The sequence below is a fragment of the Bactrocera dorsalis genome, chromosome 5 (genome assembly GCF_023373825.1).
Source record: "Bactrocera dorsalis isolate Fly_Bdor chromosome 5, ASM2337382v1, whole genome shotgun sequence".
Lineage (NCBI taxonomy): Eukaryota > Metazoa > Arthropoda > Insecta > Diptera > Tephritidae > Bactrocera > Bactrocera dorsalis.
This window is the reverse complement of record NC_064307.1, coordinates 57956760-57974127: the sequence shown is the minus strand read 5'-3', so window position 1 is coordinate 57974127 and position 17368 is coordinate 57956760. Positions and strand designations below refer to the sequence as shown.

General features: G+C 33.8%; 1 protein-coding gene across 2 annotated transcripts in view; it reads right to left on the bottom strand.

The window, feature by feature from the left end:
• Window positions 1–17368, bottom strand: part of LOC105224769 (uncharacterized) — a 31012-nt gene that overhangs the window by 4122 nt on the left and 9522 nt on the right. For both annotated transcript variants that reach the window (XM_049457965.1, XM_049457966.1), the window contains exon 4: window positions 9712–9837. In XM_049457965.1, coding sequence (XP_049313922.1) covers window positions 9712–9837 — 126 coding nt within the window. The remainder of the gene's footprint in view (window positions 1–9711; window positions 9838–17368) is intronic.

The following is a 17368-nucleotide window of genomic DNA, read 5'->3' as shown; positions in this document are numbered from 1 at the left end:
GAACAAGGATTATGGTAATCATAATTGTTTATGAAAGTAGCTTTGACTCATTGCCAGATACAGAGATATATGACAGCATTTTAGGAAGCATTACAGTCGTACCATATTCGGAAAGTACGAAAGTAGGTATGCAATCAATATGACACATGACTCAATGTAGTGGACGTCACAAAAGAGAAGAGCAATAAAATGTATGTTTATAATTATACAAATTTTATAAGAAACAGTAGGAACAACAACTCGAAGGGTTATTGCTTTCTTCTGTATTAAATGTTAATAATTATGCCTATGTATCACCATAAGTATATACATGCATACATAAATAAATATTTGTGCCGCTTGGGTCTTCTGCAAAATCTATGCAGATGACTAAGCAGCGCATACAAAGACGAGTGATGAATATTAATTTGCAACTTTGTAGTTTGAGGAGCTATTGGACAATATTCGTTATAAGACGCCGGTCTTAATGAATAATGCGGTTTGTGAAGAGATGAGTTTTATGTAAATCAATATAATTTTTTCGCAGCCATTAAGAATAATTTTTGAAATTGGACTGAACTTACAACATTTAGAAAAACCCGCAGCAATTGTCGCATACTAATTTTTGGGATTTTCTTAAAGCAATTTCTTTATTGTCTATCGAGCGTATTGTGTGAAAGATTAAAGCCCACCGTCAACAAACTGATTGGACCTTATCAGTGTGGCTTCAGAGCTGGTAAATCAACAACCGACCAGATATTCACTATGCGCCAAATCTTGGAAAAGACCCGTGAAAGGAGAATCGACACACACTACCTCTTCGTCGATTTCAAACCTGCTGTCGACAGCACGAAAAGTAGCTGCCTTTATGCCGCGATGTCTGACTTTGGTATCCCTGCAAAACTAATACGGCTGTGTAAACTGACGTTGAGCGGGAACAAAAGCTCCGTCAGGATCGGGAAGGACCTCTCCGAGCCGTTCGATACCAAACGAGGTTTCAGACAAGGCGACTCCCTATCGTGCGATTTCTTCAATCTGCTGCTGGAGAAAATAGTTCGAGCTGCAGAACTTAATCGAGCAGGTACAATCTTTTATAAGAGTGTACAGCTGCTGGCGTATGCCGATGATATTGATATCATCGGCCTCAACACCCGCGCCTTTAGTTCTGCTTTCTCCAGACTGAATAAGGAAGCAAAACAAATGGGTCTGGCAGTGAACGAGGTCATGTCATCAAACAAACAGTCGTCGCACTCGCGACTTGGCTCTCACGTCACTGTTGACAGTCATAACTTTGAAGTTGTAGATAATTTCGTCTATCTTGGAACCAGCGTAAACACCACCAACAATGTCAGCTTAGAAATCCAACGCAGGATAACTCTTGCCAACAGGTGCTACTTCGGACTGAGTAGGCAATTGAGAAGCAAAGTCCTCTCTCGACGAACAAAAACCAAACTCTATAAGTCACTCATAATTCCCGTCCTGCTATATGGTGCAGAGGCTTGGACGATGACAACAACTGATGAGTCGACGTTGCGAGTTTTCGAGAGAAAAGTTCTACGAAAGATTTATGGTCCTTTGCGCGTTGGCCACGGCGAATATCGCATTCGATGGAACGATGAGCTGTATGAGATATACGACGACATTGACATAGTTCAGCGAATTAAAAGACAGCGGCTACGCTGGTTAGGTCATGTTGTCCGAATGGACGAAAACACTCCAGCTCTGAAAGTATTCGACGCTGTACCCGCCGGGGGAAGCAGAGGAAGAGGAAGACCTTCACTCCGTTGGAAGGACCAAGTGGAGAAGGACCTGGCTTCGCTTGGAATATCCAATTGGCGCCACGTAGCGAAGAGAAGAAACGACTGGTGCGCTGTTATTGACTCGGCTATAATCGCGTAAGCTGTGTCTACGTCAGTAAAGAAGAAGAGGAATTTCTTTATTGAAATCTCTCTATTTATTTGAAAAAGATTATTCAGACTAATGGGAAGACGTTTCCGAAGTGGATAAAAAATTATAAGCGAAATTAAATGGAAAAATAAATCATTATTTAATCATTTCAACTAATTTTAAATTATTGATAAATAAACAGATTTACATACATATATTATTTGACGCCATATTGGCGCCACTCTCACTTGTTATCTTTTGTTTAAAAACGGAGCCGACCGGTTTGACAACACTACATAATCCGCTTTCCCAACAACACAAGTTCTTCAAAATTATTTGAGGAATATGTTCTACAGCAACAGGTTGGGTCAAGTTATATTCTAAGGCTGATCCATAAAAAGAGAATCGCACTTTAACTGGTCGAAACTCTGAAAGTGTGAAATCCTGTGAATTTAATAAAAGATACCTCACAAAAATGTTATATTCATCATGGTCATCTGTTGCATTAGTTTATCTGATTCGCCACTCTCTACAATTTGGCGAATCAAAAGCAACTATTTTTCAATAGTATATTTTATTTATTATATAGATATTTCTATCCTCAAAACTATTTAGATTCTCTTATCAGGATCGCATAAATATGTGTATATTGAGTCATTTATTAAATATAAATGATTTTTATTGAGAGAATATATTTATTTTTTTTTTGTATCCAGATTTTAACATATTAACCTTATTTTCATTATTCTAATATCTTTTAGTTGTAACTACATACCGTAGAAGTACTGTTTATCAATTATTAAATTTCTTAAACAATAAAAAATATATATAGTATATACATATATAATTTTTATGTACCCTCCTTTTTGTCTAGGGTTTTGTGTATACATATTGTAAGTACTCCTACAGGTATATCAATGTTGTTACAATGTCTCAGCGCACCTCATTGTGGTGGGAGTTTTGTGCCACATTTGTTGCCCTGAGACAATAAATACAAACAAATACCACCTCCTCCCACATACAATGCAAGGAGTAAAAAAAATTTAATGTAAACATATTTATGAGAAGTCAAAAAGAAATTAAATTCTCTGAACACTAACAAGACCAATACAAAAAGTAACAAGTAAAGAAGGGCTAAATTCGCGTGCAACCGAAAATTACAGAGGAAAGAATGAAACACGTAATAAAATGGAACATGAGAGAAATAATATTTAAATATTGGTTAAAACTGGGTTATATCTGACGTAAAGTCAGCCGGATGCTCGAAAATCCTCATATTAAGTTTATAGGAGTTTGGTCAAGGTTTCGCTCAATTTTATAATTTTTGGGCGGAAAGATACACTGTTACGAGTATGAGTAAAAGACATTGTCTTGTTTTCATTGAGATAACTCACATATTGACCGATATATCCAGCATAAAGTCACCAAGGATTTCGAAAATCTTTATATTAGGTGTACGGGCGCTGGGAAGTATTGACCCGATACAACCTATTTTCTACACAAAGACATGCCATTGTCTGGATTATCCCTGTATTTCAATTATAAATCTGCAACATTGATCGACATGTGCGATAAGTGTGTTTCAAATATTCATTACATAGGGGCTTGAACAATTTTTGTTGGATGTAAACAAATTTTGGTCATAAAATGGAATACTTTAAAAGGTGGGCCGTGCCACCCCGACTCCTAAAAAATTCTCTCATATCATCTCTGGTGTAAAATTTTATGTTTCTGACGAAGCTATTTAATGAATTTAGTTGTTTTTAACAGTATCGTTGTATAAGGAGTTGGTTTATTTTCCAATTTTTCCATTTTTACAATGTCGGTGGAGATGTTTAAGGAGTCTGTAGCTGTATATAGTATGTACTTTAAACCAATAAGTATAAGTAAGATTCGCCCACTTTTTTTATTTTTAACGCAAAGGTGCATCTTATCATCTACGAACTCGTCATCACTTTTTTGCTAAGAAACAATGGTATCAAGTTTCATCAAGATATCTTAATTTTTACTCAAGTTATTTCGATAAGTTTTAGATGATACAAACAACTGTTAGGTGAAAAAACTATTATACTCTGTAACAACATGTTGCAAGAGCATACAAAATACAGTAAATAAATAAATTAATGAAAAGCCAGATGATCTGCTGAAGAGTTGCTAAAGATAGGCGGAGGAAGAGATAAATAAATATTATAGCAAATACACATGTACAAACCTGTGTATCAAGGAGTTCTAATATAATTTTTACAAACAGTATTGAATAAAATTCCCAAAAGTATGATATAAGCATGTGTGAAAATCTACACTGCGGCACTAAAATCTCAGCCAGTATGTGGAACGAGAGAAAATTATTATATTTCGATTGCCTGTTAGAGACGTTAGAAACTATAAAGCGTGGTGCACATTGGTCAAGATTCGTATTACGCTATGAAGCGTAAAAATTAAAATTATTATTATTTCCGTTAATATCGAAAATCAATAATAGAATAGTCGATATTTTCAGACTGCAGCTAACTAACAAAAAACGAGTTTATCTTGTTGTCAGCTAAAATGAAAATATGGTGCGATAGGTAAGTTTTTTATTACTAAATAAAAATTATAAAATTTGTAATCAGCAAATATTGAAACTATAGTACTAAATTCCAGCACAAGAAAATTCATCAAGCTATCTGGCTATCTCTGGTTCGAAAAGCCACCAACCAGATCGATCATGTTGTGGTAGACGGAATACACATCTCCAGTCTTTTAGATGTGCGTATGCTCCGAGGTCTTTACTATACATCGACACGGACCACTATCTTGCACATCAACAGAAACAAGGAAGGTCTGACGTCGAGAAGCTGTAATCACAATAGACAACTGAATGATTTTCTACTCGGCTTGCATTCCAGCTCTTTAAGGCCACTCATCAGCAACTTGGTATAAGGAAACTGTGGCACGGAGTATTCTTAAATTTGAATCTCTACGAAAGTGTTTGAATTTCGGTGTTATGATTTTTACAAAACTTCTGCTTTCCTAAAAAAACTATGTTTTACATCTCATTCTAACTATTTTTAGACGCAAACTATATGAGATGAGTACATGATAAACATAACAATAAATAATAAGGACTAATATTGTCGAAAAAATACGACCCGCCCTGATGTACTTATATACACGAACATTGCAAACAAGTATTTATTATACACTTTGTATTCATTTACATTTCCAGAAGCATAAATTCCAGTGTATATGTTTATTATAACCAAGAAGCTTCTTCTAATTATTTAACTGTAATTTCTTTTTACGTTATTATTTAAGACTATTTATTTATATTGTTTCGATTCTTTGAATTTCGTTCGTTTCTTTCTGTTTGAAAAATTTATATTCTAATATTTCACAGAATTTTTTCATTATTGCATTAACCTCATTATCATTATTAATTTTTGTTTATTTTCCATTACTAAGTACTCCTAATTATTGTACATTTTGGCATTGGTATATACTTCTCGTCAAATTGTATAGCATACAAACCTATTTCTACGAGGCTTTTATAAATCATTTCTTCGACCCATTTGTTTATAATTTAAATGCTACGCACTCACTCAATATCTATATATTTATTATGTAGTACTTTAGTTTTATGAACACCTGCGCATAAATTTCGTATAACTTGAAAAGAAAAATTGACTAATTTTTATTCTTCATTTTATTTGTAGCTGGAATTAACGAGCGGGGTTTAATGGGCTATTTTTCGTTGATGTATGTAAATATTTTTAGGAGCTTAGAAATGACGTATTTTTATTGATGCAATAAAGTTGTAAAAATCTATGATTTGCAGATAATCACATAGAATATTTGCTGTAAAATTGATTAGGCGATGCCTCATTTCAACTCGTCGTTATTAATTTTCGGAAATAATTTTTTGAAATCATCTTCTATTAATTCTGAGAGATATTGAATATTCAATTGCCACTTTGTTATTAAATCAGTTCGCCCATAAAAATATAAATTTTATAACTTAAGGTAATTTAATAAGAAGTTCTTGACTAATTGTCAATGTAGACTAATTGAAAAAATAATTTTTGACGATGTACATATGTATTATATTTTTCAGAGATTTCGATTTAGTAATCGATTTAGTTACAGAAATTTAAATGGTACACTTTTTAGCGGTTCATTAACATTCGCTTAGAAAATCTAACGCGCTCGAGTAACTTATTTTTTTTTTTAACCTGTCATTACGGCCTTCAACCCTGACTTGATTGTCAGATTAATATAAAGGGTGATTTTTTAAGAGCTTGATAACTTTTTTTTTAAAAAAAAAACGCATAAAATTTGCAAAATCTCATCGGTTCTTTATTTGAAACGTTAGATTGGTTCATGACATTTACTTTTTGAAGATAATTTCATTTAAATGTTGACCGCGGCTGCGTCTTAGGTGGTCCATTCGGAAAGTCCAATTTTGGGCAACTTTTTCGAGCATTTCGGCCGGAATAGCCCGAATTTCTTCGGAAATGTTGTCTTCCAAAGCTGGAATAGTTGCTGGCTTATTTCTGTAGACTTTAGACTTGACGTAGCCCCACAAAAAATAGTCTAAAGGCGTTAAATCGCATGATCTTGGTGGCCAACTTACGGGTCCATTTCTTGAGATGAATTGTTGTCCGAAGTTTTCCCTCAAAATGGCCATAGAATCGCGAGCTGTGTGGCATGTAGCGCCATCTTGTTGAAACCACATGTCAACCAAGTTCAGTTCTTCCATTTTTGGCAACAAAAAGTTTGTTAGCATCGAACGATAGCGATCGCCATTCACCGTAACGTTGCGTCCAACAGCATCTTTGAAAAAATACGGTCCAATGATTCCATCAGCGTACAAACCACACCAAACAGTGCATTTTTCGGGATGCATGGGCAGTTCTTGAACGGCTTCTGGTTGCTCTTCACCCCAAATGCGGCAATTTTGCTTATTTACGTAGCCATTCAACCAGAAATGAGCCTCATCGCTGAACAAAATTTGTCGATAAACACATTTCGAACCGAACACTGATTTTGGTAATAAAATTCAATGATTTGCAAGCGTTGCTCGTTAGTAAGTCTATTCATGATGAAATATCAAAGCATACTGAGCATCTTTCTCTTTGACACCATGTCTGAAATCCCACGTGATCTGTCAAATACTAATGCATGAAAATCCTAACCTCAAAAAAATCACCCTTTACAATGCGCGTATATACCATAAATGACTGACGCGCTTGAGTATTTTCATGTGACTGTTTTTTTTTACATTTTTGAAACCAATTTCCCGCTCCTCTCCCCACTAAAATGGAAAACTTCACCTAGACTTTCTTTTTTTTAAACATTATCTTGACAATCTAGTAAGTCTCCATGACGCTCCAGTAACTGCAAATTTAGCACTCCCGGCTCCCCTACTATTATGAATATAAACAATTAAAGCATATAAGCGCATTAAGGTTTTGGATCAAATGAACTTAGTTATTCAAAACTTTGAATTTGTGAACAAATTCGCTTATCTACAAACCAGATTGATTGATAATTTTGAAATCGAATATCGAACCATTATTTGCAATATCTTTTTTTATGACAAAATACGCGCTCAACATTCCCCAAATAGCTTGGGAGAATAAGCTTGAGTTTACAGTATTTCGCCAACTAAACTATACGTTCGTTTGGGCTAAGTAGAACCGACTTTGAATTTGGTAAAGTTATCGTACTCACAGTACTATTAATACAGCAACTTGATTTGTAGCTCTAAAAGTGTTTTGGAACTAATGTTTGTTAGAAGAGGTATAAGAAAACATCCTTTGCATTGCTTCTTTAAAACGACAAAATTTTCACAAACTCAGTCTTAAAATCCAATGCAGAATCACTCTTATCAACAAGTGCTACCTTGGGCTGAATAATCAATTGAAAAGTAAAGTCCTCTCCGGACGAAAAAATACCAAATTCTACAAGTACCTCATCATTTCTGTTGCGATCTTTCTCTATTTTTAATAAGCGCACGGAGAAACTTGTCACCAAAAATAATCAGATCTCTGTAATCGACTTTAAACTAGTCGGATATTATCACAACATTGTTTCTACATATTCATAGTGAATTAGTATAAGCTAAAGTACCTTTTCCCTGTCTGAAAAACTCTTAAAGGTTCATGATTGTCTGCCGAGGGAGGTTCAGAAGGTTCAGAAACATCTTAGTAATATTTTTGAGTATCAATCGAAAGATATTAATTGAACCTCAGATATTGCGAATTAGTAATACAAAGCTCTAACTATACATTTGGCTACAAACAAAGGTAGAAAAGTATGCAGTATAAATAATAGATCAAACGAAGTAAAGGTTGGTCCCATTTGCCATTCCGAATCACATTGTAACTATACGATACCGAATTTAAGGTTAGATTCTAAGTAAACGTATTTAGTTTTGAGACATGTTCGTATAAAACATGTATGATAGGTACATACATATGCATACTAAATGGACCATGCAACTGAGAAAACAAGATCCATGAGGATCCAATGGTTCTGTGATCGAATGTTCCAATGCAAAATCTATCTATCTATCCAAGAGGAAATAAGCAGTTGATGCCAGCCATATAGGCAAAATATTGTTAGGGTCAATACATCCGCCTCCTCGTCGCTCTCTACACGGGTCACTTCAGGCTCAGGAAGCACTTGCCCAACATGGGCATAGTCTATTGCGAAAACTCCGGTTCTGTGACTTGGACCAGAAAACACCAGCACGCCTGATTCTGGATTATCCAGCAATTTGCAGAAGAAAGCTTAAGGCCCTGGGTTCCATCTACATACATAGACAGGCATCACATCACCTCAGTAGCGCCCAGCAGGCTAGTTGGAATTATTCACGTTGCTTGACCTTGGTGAACATGTGTGATTTAGACCTTAGGTCGCAGTGCAATACCTGAGTATCAAATATCTAAAAAAGAGAGTCAGTACAGTACACCTACTTTTTAGTACCTTCTTTCAGAAAATTGGAAAACTGAATTCGGCGTAATGCAAAGAATGCATGGAGGATGATGAGATATGTACATTATCTTTGCGAATGTTCAGTCTTCAGCTAGCCGAAGCGGAATATCTTCCACCGCTCCCACTGATACAAATAGAGAAAAAATGGGGTTCCTGAAGTGAAAAAACCACCTTTTTTGAGGTGGTTGACTTGATATCTCAAGTTCTACTGAACCGATTCCTTTGAAATTTGGTATATATCTTCTTTATACAATGCTCTATCGTTTCTGCCTTGGATTTCCAAAAATTTTGATTTGAAGTATTTTTAAAAAATTCGAAAAGGTCGAAAAAACGGATGAAAATTTTTTTTTTTCAATCGACGCCATTTTGTATTTTTTTTTTAAACGGTCAACGTGATAACGACATCCTTACTAATGAAGAATCTTCTTGTTTTTTGTGTTTACAAGAGTTGAAATCACGTCACCCAGGATGCACCGTTTTTTTTTGAATTCCCCACTCCACCGGCCCGTATCTCGACGAATTTTAGTTTTCTTTCTTGTAATTTTTTTTCATTTTATTAAAATGTCAATAAAAAACGTATAAAAAATGGATAATATAAATGCTTTTCATTTTCTTTTTTATCTTAGTTTTAAAAATGCCTTAAATTTATGCGTCTAGACCAGAATACCCACTTAAAATTCAAAAACGCAATTTTCCTAATTTTAGTTATAAACTTGGGTTAATTCCATTATATTTTTAATTGATTACTTGAAACCTTGCAATAAATAATATTTCTTACGTCAATATATTTATTTATGCACTTGATGCGTTCCAATAGGATAATATCTAAGTAAACCAATGAATAATAAAATTGATTAGCCAACTTACATTGTTTTGCCAAAACCGGCGCACAACAGCACTCTTTCACCTGCTCGTAGAAAAAGCAAGAGCCAACGGTAGCCTTATAAAGCTTCTCACCCACATAACAAATGTGTGGCACAAACGGCAGACCCTCTGAAAATATACGAAATATATACATATAACGATTATAATTAAAATAAATATTAAAAGTTATGACTAAAGCACCAGTGCACTAAATAAAATTCCTAATAATTACTTGCTTATTTGTTGTTGCAAATTTCATATTTGAGCTGATATACACAAAAGGCGCTGATGTAAACAAATGTAACATTCTAAACAGACGCAGTAATAAATATTTTCAATAACATGCCAAAATGTGCACTAAAAATTAATATTAAATCTTTGTTCTACTCAACACCCGCGAGTAAGTATTGACCTCAGCTACTCTAGTTCATATATTATATTGCACAAATTTGTGCTACACATCTACAAACATATGTGTACGAGTATGTTGTATGCAGTTTCACTTTCATGCACACTCGCCAATTTGTTTTTGTTGCTGTTTTGTGTATGGTATTTTACTAGCGGCTATAAAAATATTTTCGTGTAATACGAAATGAGTTCATAAACTACAAATGCTGATAAATAATAAAGTTTGGTGTTAAATTGTACGAATATACATACATACATATATACATGTATGCAAATGTAGTAAGTATTGTGCGGGATACATGTGTACTTACATCGCACATATTTTTAAAATTTAATATGTGCTTGTAGTTCATGAGGGAAGCTCCTTGCACTTTGTAAATTTGAGGCTTTCGCTTTGTTTTTCTTTTGGAGCTCGTAAAAGTTGCCGAATTTTCTTCGCACTGAAGGCTAGTAAAAGTTTACAACATGTTTCGAGCAAATCAGCATGTGCTAAAACACATAATTTTGCCTGTGTTTCGTTAGTCATCTCCAGAAACTTAAAATTCATGTTTTGTTCTACCTTTTTGTTCGCATGATTTCGGTCCATACGAAAACATAAATGTTACGGGCTCCTACAGTGATGTTTCTTCTTCGTCATTATCTCATGTACTGTGCTGTATCTACCGAAGCAAGACTTTTGGTCTATTTTTGAAGTGTGAAAATGTCCGTAAACAGCAACTTAGCCTATATTTATACAAAGTTGATGGTTTTGCTGCTTTTCAATTTGTAGTTTGCAATTTTACACTCAAAACCTTTATTATTATTACCATTAACCAGTTTGTATACAAGAACTTGATTTTTTTCGCCCAGTTTGCATGACAGCTATATACTATATTTGGCCGATCTTGGCGGTTCCGAGAAATGAGCTGCTTTTTGAGGAGGAAAAGACGTGTTCAGAATTTCAGATCGATATCTAAAAAAAATCGAGGGACTAATCGGATATATGTATGTATAGAGACAGACAGACAGACGGTTTTTGCCGATCAATTCTCCATAACTTACCACTTCCTGCACGTTTATTTAAACAATGGCTTTTTGTTTTCGAATTAAATAAACTAACAAAATAATTTGTAAGAAGAAAAATATATATTTTATAAATTGCTTTTCCTTTCACTAATCGCACAATAATTTTATTTCAAAATTCTTCAAGTAAAATTCATCCACTTCCGACCAATTATTCAACGATCACACAAATCTTGTTAATAGCATAACCATTATTAAACATTTTAACTTGCGTATCCGCTTTGCTAACACAAAATAATATTATTCACCTATTAAATACACCCCTGAAAACGAACCACAAAATATGTAAACCTGAAAAATACATTAACAAAATAATTTATTACTTCATTTGTCTATGTTTTTCTTGTTGTAGCTAGGTTACAGGAAGTTCGTTTTACTTTTTTGTTCTAATAAAAATAGAAGTTCTCCTCGGCATTTTCGTTCTACGTGATTGCACAAATTAGCATAAAAGTAAATGTGCAATAAACATAAACTTTAATTAGTTTTACTTTTACGTTAGAAGGGGAGTTCGAAAAAAAAGACTAATTGGTTTTCTACTATGAGTTTTGGTAAATATGTTTAAGAAAAATAATGCTAGTTGCTGATATTTTCATTATTAGAAAATTTCAAAATATTTAGTGTGTTTTAATGATTTAAATGTATTGTCAATTAATTAAATAATTTAAACTTTTAGAAATAAATGTTTATCTATCATCTAAGAGGCGGTGGAATATAGAGCACTATGCACTATGAGAAAATACTAAGACTAGTCATAATTTTTTTTAACACAATTGTAGATATTTTTTACAATCAGTTGAATTTTTGCTTTCGCTTAGTAACATTGGAGTGAGGCGACAGAGAAAATCGTATTTGGGGAGACTGCTTTATATGAGTGTGAAAAACTTATAAGCTTCTTAAAAAACTCAATATTTTAAAATGTTTCTTTCACGTACTATAGATAATTTTTCCCAGACACCTCAATTGATGATATTAATTTTCGGGCTTGAAGCAATTTACTCTCACCAAAATGACAAAATGTAAGCAAAATCTCCTAAAGGCGCGAAAAATATTATTCTACTGAAACAAAAGTGTACCAGCAAGTTGTTTTAGAATTCTTGCTAAAGCAGTTAACAACAATATTTTACTCCAGCACAGATACCAAAAAGTTAATTTATTCTTCAAAATCTTTTTCGTCTCCCTCAAAGCAATCCCCCTTGGCCACAATACGAGTACACTTCTATGAGCAAAAAATAGTAAGGCTTTGCTCATCATTTTAAAATTCTTAACTTATTCTTCAAAATCTTTTTCGTCTCCCTCAAAGCAATCCCCCTTGGCCACAATACACTTATGCCAACGCTTTATCCTATCCTAGAAACAGTTCTTAAAGTCAATTTCCGGAATAGCCTTTAATGCGCGTAGCGCTACATGTTTAACTTCTTCAATTGACTCAGAACGATTTCCTCGAAGACATCTTTTGAGTTTGCTGAACAACCAGAAGTCACAGGGACCTATTTTGGTGGATATTTTGAGTATGAAACACGTTCTTGCTCGGCTTGTCCCCATAAAGCCGAACTTATTTTTAAATAGTACCATAAACAGGTATCTTTGGACATGGTTGTTCGTGTGAATTTCGATCCCATATTAATGGAGAGCATTATAACTGCCGATAAGACATGGGTTTATGAGTTTGACATGCAAACAAGACAACAACCATCGGAATGGAGGAAAACAACGAGCCAAAACCAAAAAAAAACACGCCAAAGTCGCTCAAAAATCAAGGTGATGCCCATTGTTTTTTTTTTGAAATTAATTGTTTTGTGCATCATGAATTGTTCTACAGGGATAGACAGTTGCGTTAGAACATTCGTGGAAAACTGTCGGAATTGTGGAAGAAAAATTCAAAGATTCATCGAATTTAAAGCCGAAAATATCATTAATACCATCGAATAACGCCGATTTGGCTTCGTGTGATTTTTTTATTCCCTAAACTGAATTTTCCGCCCAGTGGAAAACGGTTTTAGTCGATCGAAGAGATAAAACAAAACTCACTGAAGGAGCTGAAGGGCGATCCCAAAACGTGCTTATGAAAAGTGTTTCGGGGACTGAAAAATCGTTGTCATAAGTGTATTGCATAGTTACAACTTTGAAAGCAACAACGTAAATATTGATAAGTAATTAAATATTTTGCGATTTAATTACAATTTTCGGGTGATTTTTTGCCACAATGTATATGTACATATGTATATCATCTATGCAGTTATCTGTAACTAAAAACTATAGGCCAATTCCAGAAAATATGGATAGTTAAAACGATTTAAATGCTCAAGTCAAACTCTTTTTAATACACAAATGCAATCCATTAGAATTACAAAAAAATGTTTGTTTCAATTCATTCGCTTTGTTATAAAATTTAATTGCGCGCAAATCGTTAAACAAATCGACGCCCTGCAAACGCTTCATAGATACCTATGGTATGTATGCTCCTTTTGCTAAGATTATTTACCATGGTTTTTTATTTTGTGGAAAACCGCAATAAGGCACTTAGAAGCAGCCAATGGAACTGGGAAAGCTCTACCGGCAGCCCGTCATGCATACATATACATATACATTTATACATATGAAATATACACATATGTATGTAAATTAGTGCAACGGTAATGCGTTGATGCACAATGTTATTGCCGCGGCAGTACTTAATTTTATTTTTGTTTTTTTAGTTTTCTTCGAAATACTTTTCCGTCTGAATGCACATTTACAAGGTAGAGTTCTTTTATTATCGCTTAGTGGCTGATCAAATGCGTATGGTAACATTAAAATTTAAAATTTCAATCGAAATTGTTTACATTAACATTTATAAGTAGTAGGCAGATAAATTAAAAATGTTAATATGATTAATATCGCTATAATTTTTAGATATTATAAACCTATGAGTTTACGCTGAACACATTCAAAATTAAAATATATGTGCAGAACAGAATAATGATACTAAATTCTCTTCCTGTTTATTGCATAGTAAATAATAATTTTATGGTAATAATTAAATTAATGTCTTTATTACCTCAATTATTAACAAATATAAATATTTTCAACATGGTCACATTTACTACTAAGAGCCAAAAATAGTAAGACTTTTCAATTTAAATTTCGCGCGAAATACGTTTTTTCTAGGTTGATATGACTGTCAATGACATCTGTGCCAAATGTCACATCAAAATATTCAATAGTGTTTAGTATACGCTTGTGTTTCTAAAATACATATAAAATTTTAAATTTCGAAGATAGGGCGTAAAAGATTGAGTGTAGCGTTTGCTGTATGGCACGTAGCGCCGTCCTGCTGGAACCAAATGTTGTCTAAGTCTTCCTCTTCAATTTGCTTGAAGAAAAATTCGGTTAACATTGCGCGATATCGCTCACCATTGATGGTTACGGTTCCTTCTTCATTTTCGAAGAAAAATGGGCCGATGATTCCACCAGACCAAAATCCGCACCATACAGTGATTCGTGCTGGGTGCATTGGCTTCTCGACGATGCGACCATTCTGCTGGTTAACGTAACCATCCGGGTAGAAATGAGCCTCGTCCGAAAAGATGATTTTTCAGTAAAATTTACTATCCTCGGTCAAACGATCTTCTGCCCAATCTGCGAACTGTAGAATAGTGAATAGCGACCCATTTCGTAAATTTTAGACTTTTTACTGAATATCTGTTACTTTCCGAATGGTATTTGACTTTTCCAATATCGAAATGTGAGCCGATAACTCTTGGTTTTTGCACCACGATAAAGTACCACCGCTTACTGTGTTGATTCTTCGTGAGTTTTTCGCAAATTTTCAACCAATATCGTGCCGCAACCACTGTATTCGCCTGACTTATCTCCTTGTGACTTCTGGCTATTCAGCAAACTAAAACGACTATTTCGTAAATTGACCTTAACAACTGTTTCGAGAATTGAAAAAACGTTGGCACAAGTGTATTGGGCCCTAGGGCGACATAGATTTTGAAGAATAAATTAACAATTTTCAAATTATGAACAAAGTCTTACATTTGTTGCGTTTAATAATAATTATAATTTATAAAATTAATCAGAAACTAGTTTTTATACCAAACATAACCCAAACCAAATAACATGACTTTTGTAATTACTTTGGCATGATTTTATAACTATTTATCAGACATATTCACTTGCAACCGCTGCAACTATAACTCAATCAGCTACAAATAAGAAAATTAATAGCAGCACAATTTAGCCAGAGTCATTACTTGCTAAGTACTGTAGATGCCCTTATTAAAGAAAAACGAATAAAGCTTTAATGCGTTAGAGAAGTAGGCAATGTGACTCCAATTCAGCAAGTTTTGAAAAATTACTATGAACAATAGCAGTAATTCATTGTAACGGGTCATGCAAATGCAAACTCACTTTTAGTCAAATAGTTAATGATGCTAATATAAACAACTTTTCATAATCAGAAGTCAATGGGAAAGGAAAAACAAAAATTTTGTAAATATAGAGCGTTTTTTGTTTTAGAAATAAGTAGTTACCTAGAATGACAGCTGTAAAACCAACTGTCAAAAAAAACCTACGTGGGTGAAATTGATGTTTTATAGAACTCGACAAATTATTACGTATGTAAGTACAAATTTTGCCACTTTAACGTCAAATTATAATTAGAAATGAGACACTTTTCTGAGAGCATCAAAATAAGTTAAAGACTCCCTTGCATCCGAAAAATGTTTTTGTCTCTTAGGATTTCCAAGCTGGCATTGGTTTAGCTTTTTTCCTGATGCGGCGAAGTATATTTTTTCAAACAATTTTTTTGGGAACTTTGTCAAAAATTAAAATTTTGAGTAGAATTTCGAACATTGCCTGTTGTCACCTACTGTCGTAAATTTTTTTGTTTTTAGACTTGTGATAATTTAAACACTCCTCGTTCTCCCTGAAACCAGTTACGAGATCAAGGGTTTCCAAAATTTTTCAATATGAATCGCCACTTATTTAAGTACATTGAATATGAGTAAATGTAAATTTTCTATTTATTTATTAAATAAAATGAGTTTTTTCTGACTAGAAAGTAGATATAACCCCTTAAGGATAGAAGAAGAAACATTTGGCTTAATACCACACGACATAATAATTTTTGGAATGGTTTAATTTAATATATAATTTTTTTAAGTGTGGGAAACTTAGACAATTTCTGCGCCATCGAAAAATATCTAGCGGCGGAAGTCGATTTAAAAGTGTCAGTTATCTCACGAATATCATCAGCCTTATAAAATTTAGGGACCACTTGTAATACTTTTTCAGAACCCTGACTACCCTGTACACTCAAACATACATGCTTGATGGTTGATAGAAGTCATGATTTGCGTGTGTTAAAGTAATTTTTTCAAAACACGCTTACAATTTTCATAATTTTTTAAATTGACCTAAATGTGTTTAAAGTTTTGTTGTAACAAATAATAAATTAATTTGATTTGATTGCAATCGACAGCGGCTTTCTTTGAAAACGAGGTTAATATGTCATATATGTTACATAAGTTATGTGAACTTGAAGCACTTTTTTTCAAATTATCAGTAGATAATGGGTAGGTGAGCGGATGTGCTAGCATAATATACATAAATCGACAAGTAAAAAATTTGTAATTGCAAAAACAAAAACAGTAAATAATTGTGAAGCCAACAAAATTGTTTGAGATCATAAAGATTACAAATATGAATTCTATATTTCTTTTTCCACTATTAATCATAAAACTCTGCACAAAAAAATGCAATTGCAATGCCATTACTTTGGAGCTTGCAAAAAATCTTAAAAATAAACTAAAAAATATTAATATTTACTTTTTTTACCGTCTGTATTTTGCAAACAGCGGCGCTACGACATTAAACGGAAGCGTTAAGCAATCGCTTGGCAAAAAATAGAAATAATAAATACGCGTACGCACATTGCTTAGCTGAATCGCATTGCATTGCGTCAAACGAGGCGAGCATCCAAGCGTTGGACGGACTGCCGGTGTTCATGGACAATGATCGACAGTGAGAAGTTGTTTAGCAACTAATCGCAGAGGATCATGGCAAATATTTTTAATCGGCATTGCAAAAATAAAAGTGTATATACAAATACTCGTAGATATTTATATGTGTGTGCAATATTGAGATAAGAGTTTAGTGTGCAATGATGGTTTAATGGAGCGATCAGTTTTCCGAACGTACAACA